Source organism: Furipterus horrens, unplaced genomic scaffold (genome assembly GCF_987537825.1).
Source record: "Furipterus horrens unplaced genomic scaffold, mFurHor1.1.pri manual_scaffold_12, whole genome shotgun sequence".
Taxonomy (NCBI): Eukaryota; Metazoa; Chordata; class Mammalia; order Chiroptera; family Furipteridae; genus Furipterus; species Furipterus horrens.
The window spans coordinates 3,796,758-3,806,334 of record NW_028327182.1 but is presented as its reverse complement, the minus strand read 5'-3'; the positions used below and the strand labels follow the sequence as shown (position 1 = coordinate 3,806,334).

At 52.9% G+C, this 9,577-nt stretch overlaps 1 protein-coding gene across 3 annotated transcripts in view; it reads left to right on the top strand.

Annotated features, from left to right (window-relative positions):
- Window positions 1–6,875: 6,875 nt before the first annotated feature.
- LRCH1 (leucine rich repeats and calponin homology domain containing 1) overlaps window positions 6,876–9,577 on the top strand; it is a 140,465-nt gene continuing 137,763 nt past the window's right edge. For 2 of the 3 annotated variants that reach the window (XM_090258704.1, XM_090258703.1), the window contains exon 1: window positions 7,053–7,417. In XM_090258704.1, the coding sequence (XP_090114830.1) occupies window positions 7,123–7,417 (295 nt within the window). In that variant the 5' untranslated portion in view covers window positions 7,053–7,122. Of the gene's footprint in view, window positions 7,418–9,577 lie in introns of all 3 variants that reach the window. The other variant, XM_090258702.1, reaches the window with a different exon arrangement.

The window sequence follows — 9,577 nt, the reverse complement described above, 5'->3', positions numbered from 1 at the left end:
AGACCAGCGAAGAGCCAATGTTTCAGTGTCTGAAGGCGGGGAAAAACCAGTGCTGCAGCCCAAGGCTGTCAGGCAGGAGGAAGAAACCTCTCTGACTCACAGAAAGGTCAGCTTTATTGTCCTCTCTGGACTTCAACTGCGTGGGCGAGGCCCACCCACCCACACCAGAGAGGGCCATCTGCTTTACTCAGCCTACGGACCCAGACGTGAAGCCCACCCAGGAACGGGCTGAGAGAAGCGCCCAGAATGATGTCTGACTAAACGTCTCAGCACCTTGTGGCCCAGTCAAGTGGACACACTAAATCAATAATTAAATTACTATTAGATTACATTCATTAAATGCTATGAATGTGCCCCAGCCAGTGTGGCTTAGTTGGTTGGAGCATTGTCCTCTGCACCAGAAATGTGTAGGTTTGACTCTTGGTCAGGGCACATGCCTAGGCTGTGGGTTCAAGTCCCGGCTGGGGACGGTATGGGAGGCAACCGATCGATGTTTCTCTCTCACATTGATGTTTCTCTCTCTCTCTCAAATTAATAAACATATTTAAAAAATAATATAAATGCTATGAATGTGCTTAAGTCTTTTTTTTGTGTGTGTGTGTATGTGAATGTTTGAAGTCCTTAACTAATTTAACTTCACATATTTATTCTTCCAGACTCTTGAAAACACGGGGCTCTTTGATGAATCATTTGTTGATTCATTTAAGGCAAGGTGTCTTCAAGGGATTTAAGAACTTAAATCTGTATTTTCATAGTTGTGTTGTTTCTTAGACTAAACGGAATCTGCTGGGCAAAATCGCTCTCTGTTACACGTGTTTTTCCCTCGTAAACATCCCTCCTCTTCCTGAAATAAAAACGGGAATAAAAAAGAGGGTGAGGAGAGAGAAGTTTTCAAGATAAAAATCTGTTTGGATTTTCTCATGCAATTTCAAGGTCACAGCTCTGTCTGTCTGATATTCATTTTGCACGCCTGGCTTCCATCACCATGATGACCCATTTAATTACATTTCAGCGGAAACAGCCAGACAGCATTTCAATGGGACAGAGGAAAGCCTGAGCATCGCTTGCAGGGTTCTCCAGATCCTTGTCTTTTTTTGCGCTACCACCAGAGACAGCCTTTCATACAGAGGCCAGGATGTGGGTCATTTACCTTCTGACAGTGTCAGGCCCTTGAGAAAATGGCTCGATTTCCTTTCCATCTCCCACCGAAGTCTCTATATGTGGTCCATCCAGATAGTTCCCCGCCTTTAGGAACTTGTTCTGGTGGAGGGCCACCATCCCTCCATCAGCCAGCGGGCCGACGAGCAGAGGGGAAAGCGTGTGAGTGGAGTCTCCTTTGCAGTCAAGGGGGTTCCTTTCCTTGTCCTTGGCGCTCTACCGCAGCCAGAGAGGGGACACTCCTGGCCTCTCCGGGAGGTGCTGAGGGACTTGCTCCTGCCTTGGAGCCTCTTGGGGAAGAACAGGGAGGAAAGTTTTCCCTCACTGGCTCCTCCTGACAGTGGAGAGTAACCAGCAGGAACAGTGAGATGCTGGCTCAGGGCGCAGAGAAGGGGTCCTTCCCACTCCCCCCTCTCCCTTGGGAAGCCCAGCAGGGAGCTCCCCAGTTCCGCAAAGGAAGCTTCGACTCCCCCGCCTTTCAACCTGTGATGGGCAGATTTGTCAGGGAGAATAGGAAGCCTGAGTTCAGCCTTGGGGCAAGCCACGTATCTGAGCCAGCAGGTGTACGTACCTGAAATCCAGCAGCATGAGCGCAGCTCCCCTGACGGGCTGGAAGGCAGTTCCAACGCCACTCAACTCCCTCTGCACCCAAGAAAAATGTCGGGGGTTCGGCAGAAGAAATACTTGCTGTAGGTAAAAAGTTAGACTATTTCCTGAGATGGTCTCGTGAAACAAACGACTTCTCTTGAGATTGTTTTCAACAGGGAAGGTCCGTTCAGAGTCAGAGTTGAGTAGACGATGTCTGACCAGCCCTTGGAGGCTTGGAGCGTCTCTCACAGCTTTGCAATGATACACAAATTAGTGTGTGTGTGTGATTTCATGTTCATTTTTTTCCCCCCTGGGAACAGAGTATATCTTTTGTCAAAGAATCTCAAAAGACCTGCAATCCCTCGAATGTTTTGTAGCCACTGGTATGGAGGCCAAGCGAACCCAGCCTTTCTAATCACTACAGAAGAGATCCTGACTAACCATGGCTTTGGGTTTTGCCTGGCCTTGGGTACTTATATGACCCCTCACCCTGCCTGCCCTGTTCTAGAGACAAGCAGCCTCAGATCCTGTGCACCAGTCCCCACCACGGCCTGTAGCCAGCCTCAGCCCTGTAGACTAGCATCCTAGGGGGTTTCCCTGTGATAAAGTCATATCCGGGCAGAAAGCAAATGAACCACAATGACAGAGGGGCAGGAACAGATGTTCAAACGTGGCAGCTAGTGGCATAGTCCATGGTGTCTGTTCTCACGAGAGACCAGGAGAACACAATGGATAGGAAGAGGAGACCTGAGCTCTAGTCCTCCTTCGGCACTGGACAGAGGAATGACATTGGGAAACTCGCCTTCATGCATGTACTCCGTTTCCCAGTCTGAAGAATGAGGAAGGGGAACAAGATTCCTGAAGCCTCCCTGGCCGAGGACATGACAGGCTGGGTGCAAACTCTATGGTGTGGCCCTGTCTGCAGAGAGACAGTAGGGAAGAACTGGTTTTTTATTAGGAGCCGGTTTATTTTTCTATCTGTACGTTTTTAGAGATGTTGCACTTTGCAATCCATAGGCGTCTAAACAAATAGACATACCCAAGAGGAAAAAGTTCCCTTGTAGGCAGAATCAAGATTTCAGTGATGGGCTAACATGCTAGTGAGGGCTGAAAGTCAAAGACTGACTATACCCCCCTGACCGGTGTGGCTCAGTGTGTGGGGTGTTGTCCTGCAAACCGAAAGGTCACAGGTCGGGGCACGTGCCCGGGCCTTGGATTCAGTCCTCAGTCAGGGTGCATACGGGAGGCAATCAATCGATGTTTCTCTCCCTCTCTTTCTCCCTCCCTTCCCCTTCTCTAAAAATAAGTAAATAAAATCTTTTTTTTTAAAGATCGAATATTACTAAGTACAATGGAGCACATGCTCTGTGGTTTTTTGATTCATAAATATTGCTCATAAATCTCCCTTCTCACCTCCCACCTCCAGGTCTGCTCTTAGCAGACGGTATGTGTTTAGATTCTTGACCCTTCAGTATACGATGTTAAAGGTGTCTGAATCACTGCTTCGGCACGTTAATGTTCTTCCTACCTTCTCCTGACCTTTTCCCTCCAGGCTCACGGGAGGCATCTAAGGCTTTGTCTCTGCGGGATTCCACCCTTCTCAGCTCCTCCCCTTTCCTGGTCCTCATACCTACAATCATCCCCTCCACCTCTGCTCCCGCCTCTGCTCTCCGGGCCTCCCATCTTCCTCCCAGCCTTTGTCTTCTTTGAATCTTTTCAGATCTTTCCTGCCTTAAACATTCTATGAGTTCTCCTCTGCCTTATTTGCCTTTTTATTTTGGTCCCCTTTAACTCTTTTATCCTTCCCCCAACCTCCAAATCCTTGCAGTTAGAAGCTTACACTTACTATTTCTAGTTCCTTGCCGCCTTCTTACCTCCGCCTGGGGGTGACTGGACTTGCGTCAGCCCCTCTTGTGCAATCAGATATGGCTGCAGAGGGCCTACAGGACAGGGAAGGACACGCGGCTGGCTACAGCCACCTCTCAGCAAATGCTTTGAGTTCCAACCGAAAAAGAATCCTCCGTGATTTCCTGAGAAGGTGGTGTGGGCTGAATAACTATGTCCCAAGCTGTCTGCCACTCTTAATGAGTGCGGTTCTTGGAAGCTGGTCCACAGCTCCATTTTCAGGGGAGAATAAAAGAGCTGGGTCTTACACGTGGAAGGGTCTATGATCTGGTAACTTTTCTGGTCATAAACTTTTTTTGTAAAGAAATGATTTCTCACATTTTTTTCATTTGTTAATGAAACTGATCACTTTTCTCCTAATAGTTAATATTTTAAGCTGAGACTATTTCTATTTTCCCCATTTCCTTGGTCATTTGAATTCCATCAACTTTGTGAAACCATTGGAAGGTATAAAGACAAAGCATTAAAAAAAAAAAAATCTGCAGCCATCATCCGAATAGTTTGTAAAAGATTATTTTTTGGACTATCCAAAAATGAGGTTATATAGGAAAACAAGAGGGACTAAGGATCAAAATAGGGTACATTGACTATATTATTTAGAATTCTTGGTTGCATTGACAGAAAACGAAATAAAATTGACTTAAGCAAGCATCAGAATGTATTAAATATACTACATATCCCAAAGCAGCCAAAGATGTGAGTTCTCTGGGGGCTCTGTCAGCTCACTTCTGGACACGCGGAGACAGCCAGTGTCACTTAGCAGCTCCCAGCGGACTGTATGTCATAGAGTAGGGGTGCAGGGGGGGTGGGTGGGACAAGAAGAGGCACTGTTTTCAGAAGACATAAAAGGAGTATTAAACAAAACAGAGCTGTCCACTTTACTGTAAAAAGAAAAAAAGGAATGAAGAAGCAAAGTAACAAGAAAAAATGGCTTGTCCAGTTTCTTGAATATTTAGAAATAACTGAGATCGGTTTCAAGGGTCAAGTACTCTCCACATTTTAGGGCAAAACTCCTTTATTCAGGGTCATCGTTTGAAAGCTATACCAACAAATGACAACCTTAGAACATTTGGTCTATTGTACTAATTACTTACTAATATTCATTGAGTACTTATTACGGACAAAGTACTCCTCTAGATTTCGGAACATGGGGAGGGACTTGCACAGATGAACAGGTCCCGTCCTCGAGTTCACCCGTTGGTAATCTGTAGAAGGTAAAGCTATATATATTGATTGGGTCAACCTAACGTAAGGACTGATAATTCGTTAAAAAGCAAATCCTACTCTCATCTTCCATCATTTCTTCTAAAAAAGAATTGGTTTTTTTTTTTTTTGAAGATTATACTGTATATGATGCATCACCACAGACCACAGTCAAACTACAACTGCAGTCTGACAGATGTCCTAGCTATACCCTGCACACAGCTCACAACACTACCATCTGGCTCTAGCTGAAGATTTAAATGACATTTTTTTCTATGTTCCTCACTTCCCTTCTGGGGAAAGACCAGTGAGGAAAGGGGAAGGTAGCCTAGTTTTCATAAATGATGTAAGTAAGCTCTCCTTTATTATTATTATTCTTTTTCCAGCCTTGATTTTTAAAGACTGGGAGGCCAAGTGGAAAAAGCAGAGGGTGCGAGAGGAGGTTTGGGGGCGCGGGTGGGGAGCCTACCAGCAGGTGGCGCTTGCCCCCCTCAGAGACCGAACGTTCTGCTGGCCTAGAAGCCCTTCAGACCAAGGGCACCTAGGCGCGCAGGCCACGCGCGTGACAAAGACCCAGCCGTGCCTTGGCGCGGGGTTGATGAAACCACCAGTCCCAGCCTTCTGCTCAGAGCTTCAACATCACCACCTAAAAGACCGGCTCCCCTACTCCAGCGGGTGTATTATATTTTCCTCCTTAACCTGCCCCTTCATGTCCACTACTAGCCAAGTAGCTTCCAGGGACAGCTTTGGGTAGAGGGCAAAAATAAAGGCCCGAAGGCAGCGATCTCCAACCTTTTTTTCATCTCGTGGGTCACATAAACTAATTACTAAAATAACATATTTTTTTGCCCCTTTGATCAAACATTAGGTATCTTTTTGATTCATTCCCACCAGACGGGTACTGTTGTGTTGGCTGTTGTCAATTTTTTATCTGACAGTCTAATGGGAAAGAGGTCAGTGACCTGACGACATAGTCAGGTCGGGCACCTTTTGAAGATTCTTGGGGCCAAGCGCCAGTTGCCAAGCGCTGCCCTACAGAGTTGGTGCTGAAACCTGGGGAAAGAGGGGGACTCATCCATCTTCCAGCTGGCCCACCCTTCCTGTGTCGCGCTGGGTCGCATCTGGCGCGCCAGCCTCGAGCGGAGCAGACACGAATTTCTTTGCAAGCAGTCATGTCACCTGGCATGCGCCACAGGGGCAGGGAAAAGGAGCTGCTCCAGGACCCGAGGTACCTGTGCACAGGCTCCACCTGCCACTGAGTTACCAGCTTGTCTGTCCCCTCGCCTCGCCCCACCCAGTTCTGGGGCCCCGTCAGCCCCAGGCAGCCTCTCTCCCTCCCTCCCAGGACGATGGAGTCTGTCCCCCGTAAAAACTACCCTCCTTTTGCAAGTCCTTCCTTTTTGGGTGGCAGTTTGCTACCGTCACTCAGAAAACCTGTCCTTCCTGTTTGTTTATGGTCTGGGAGCACTCGGGTAGGAATGCCCCGGGGGACCTGCGACAATGTAGTTGCTCTGCCGACTGGGGAGAACACCATTTTCGGCCCGTGGGGCTCCTGAGTGAACGAGAGAGTTAACGCAGGCCACACGGACCCGCGCCCCGCTCGCCGCGGGCGCCCCGGGGCCAGGAGCTGCGTCTGGGGCAGCGCTGGGCCCCAGAGCCGGAATCATGCGCAGAACTGGGACAACCTCCCACCTCCCCGTGACCTCGCTGTATTTCAGATCCCATCTACTGCCTTGTCACCGGCTTGCGAGACCCTCTAAAATCTTTTGTCCCTTACCGCCCCGCCCCGGGCACCAAAAAAAAAAAAAAAAAAAAAAAAGCCAGAGGAGTTCGGCGTCTAAACGAAAACGCCCCCCTCCCGGCGCTCGGCCCGCTCCCAGTCCCCCGGCTGCGGGGCCGAGCGCGGGGCAGCGGCGAGCGCCAGCCCGGCCCGCGGCGGAGGAAGTCCCGAGCGCGGCTGACAGCTGGGGGGGCGGGGGCGGAGGAGCGCGCGGCCCGGAGGAGGGCGCAGGGGAGGGTGGAGACACGGGCGCGCGCCGCCGCCGCAGTCCGCGGCTTCCCCGGGACAGGAAACCTCCGGACCGCGCTGCCGCGGCCGCCTCGCCGCCAGCCCCTCGCTCCGCGCGCGCCACGCCCTTCTGCCCGTCTCCCGGCTGCTTTCGGCGGAGCCCTGCGGGGTCGCGGCGCGAGGAGCCGTCCCCCTCCCGGGGGAAAGCTGTGACGCCCCCCCCGCAGCGGCGGCGGGGCGGGGTGGGGGCCCGGGAGAAGATGGCGACGCCGGGAAGCGAACCCCAGCCTTTCGTGTCTCCCCACGCGGGGTCCGCTGCGCCCCCACACCATCACGCCCACCAGCACCAGCACCAGCACCACGGAGGAACCGGAGCCAACGGCGGGGCTGGGGGAGGCGGCGGCGGCGGCTTCAACTTGCCCTTGAACCGGGGGCTGGAGCGCGCGCTGGAGGAAGCGGCCAACTCCGGGGGGCTGAACCTCAGCGCCAGGAAATTGAAGGAATTTCCCAGGACCGCGGCCCCCGGGCACGATCTCTCGGACACGGTGCAGGCAGGTGAGCGGGGGCCGAGGGCCAGGCAGTGGGTGTGAGCGGCTGTCTGTCGCGCCTTCCCCGCCGCGGCGGCCAGATGCAGCCTCGCCGGGGGGGCCATCTGTCTGTGCCCTCCCGAGGAAGGGACCGCGTGGGCGCGGGAAAGGCGGGCCCCGCCGACGGCACCGTGAGCCCCGCCTCGATCGGCGGCTGGCGGTGCAGCCCGCCCGGGGAGAGCTGGGGTGCGTCCTCCCGCCGCGCCCGCGAGCGCGCGGGTCCCGGGCTTCCCACCCAGCGGCGGTCGCGCGGGCTCCCTGGGCTCGGCGCAGGGCAGGGCCCCCGGGCACAGGGGCAGGGCACCCGGGCCCCGCGTCTGCGCCTCCGGCCCAGGCAAGCCCTCTGCGTCAAGGCGGCGCCCATGCCGGTGGGGAAGCCTTGACAAAGGTGGCGCGCCCTTGGCCGACCGGAGGGCCGCGGGGGCCCTCGGAGAGCCGAGCGCTCAGGCCGCTCAGCGCGGACCGCTCGGAGGTGCCAGGCTTCCTCTTCCTGCGCCTGTGCGAGGACAGAGCCGCAGCGATCGCCGTGCAGCCCAACCCGCCGTCGCCGGGCGGGCGGGCGGCGGGCTCTGGTTCCTCGCTTTCAGCTCGCCGCCCACACGGTCTGGGTCCTGCCGCGGAGGCGACCTCGTTCTCAGTAACCCGATCTCGGCGGGGGCCCCCGGAGGGACGGCGTGGCAAGTAAAAGAAAAGTAATTAAAGGGGGCCGGTTTTCCTGCGTGAGCCGGACAAGTCGGAACTCGCGCCAATGAGCAGCCAGCTCTTTCAAGTTATGTCATGTGTTGACATATTTCGGAGACGTCTGCTTTCTCTTTGGTGGTTGGAGTGCCTGCAGCGGGACCTATAAACAGGAAGGAGGGCTGTGGAACGCGCGTCGGGCCTTGGGATCCCTGCAGAACTCACTCGGTTTCCTGCCATCCGGTTCAGCTCCCTGGGGGAGGGGTTCCATCTTGGCAAGCGCCCAGCGTTCCCCAGTGCCCCGTTTTGGAACCACTGCCCGGACCTTCTTGCGGTCACCACCTCGTGAGCCAGTGTCAGACCCTTGGCCTTCTGGATGGACGCTGGGCCCCCGATCCCCAGCTTCCTCTTCTGGGGAAGTCAGGAGTGGGTCGAAAGAAGCAGGCGGTTGGCTTTGGAAGCTAGAGTTCCAGTGCCTTTTTTTTTCTCCCTTTAATTCAATAAACATTTATTGAGAATCCCAAGGAATATATTTAGACAGAGTTCTGAGGACTGGAGGCAAACAGGGTTCTTCGGGGTCACTAAACTTCGTAATTTGGATTGAGGGACAGTCAGGAATAGGCAAAAAAAAGGAGGACGTTTCCAGAGTGGAGCTGTCAACAGCTGGGGAGTCTCTTGGATAGAACCTTTCAGTTACATTTTCTCAAGTGGCAGTTAGTCCAAGAATTGCCCGCATACCAACTTTAAAAAGCTCTGTTACGTTCTAGTTCCTTTTTGCCACAGAGGGTACATGAGCTATGGAAGGGCTGGATGGGACTGCAGACATGGGGCTGGCACGGAAGTAATGACGAGAGTTTGTACCTCCAGGAGGGGGGCTTGCAAGTGGGTCCTCGGCTTCAGTTATGCTGCCCTTGATTTCCAGAGTTGAGTGAACTCGATGTATCTGCCGCGTGGGCATTACTTTGAGAAAAACGTGTGTTTTTTAAAATTTTTTTATTGAGTACATAGGGGTGACGTTGGTGAATCCAATTAGGTTGCAGGTGCGTGCGCACTGGGCCATCTGCATGAGTCCTCTCGGTCCTCTCTAGATGCCCATTCCTGTCCTTGTTTACAGCTGGGACATCGCAGTTAAGGGCCGTCAAATAATATGGTCAAGAGCATCCTCCCACTTGGAGGGTGAACCAGTGACTGGCCCCTGATGATTTCACTTCAGTATTTACGTTCTTGGCCATGTCCCTATTAAGCGGGGAAGAGCTGGAGAGGAGCAGAATCTGGGGATTCATTCAACCAACATTCATCCCCCAAACACCCACCAAGTACCGCTAAGTACCAGGCACTGTTCTGGGCACCAGGCACATATCAGTGGCCAACAGAGACTCCCTGTCTCCATCCTTAGGGAGTTTTCATTCTAGCTGGAGGTGGTTGGGGAGTTAATGAAGAAATTTGTTTT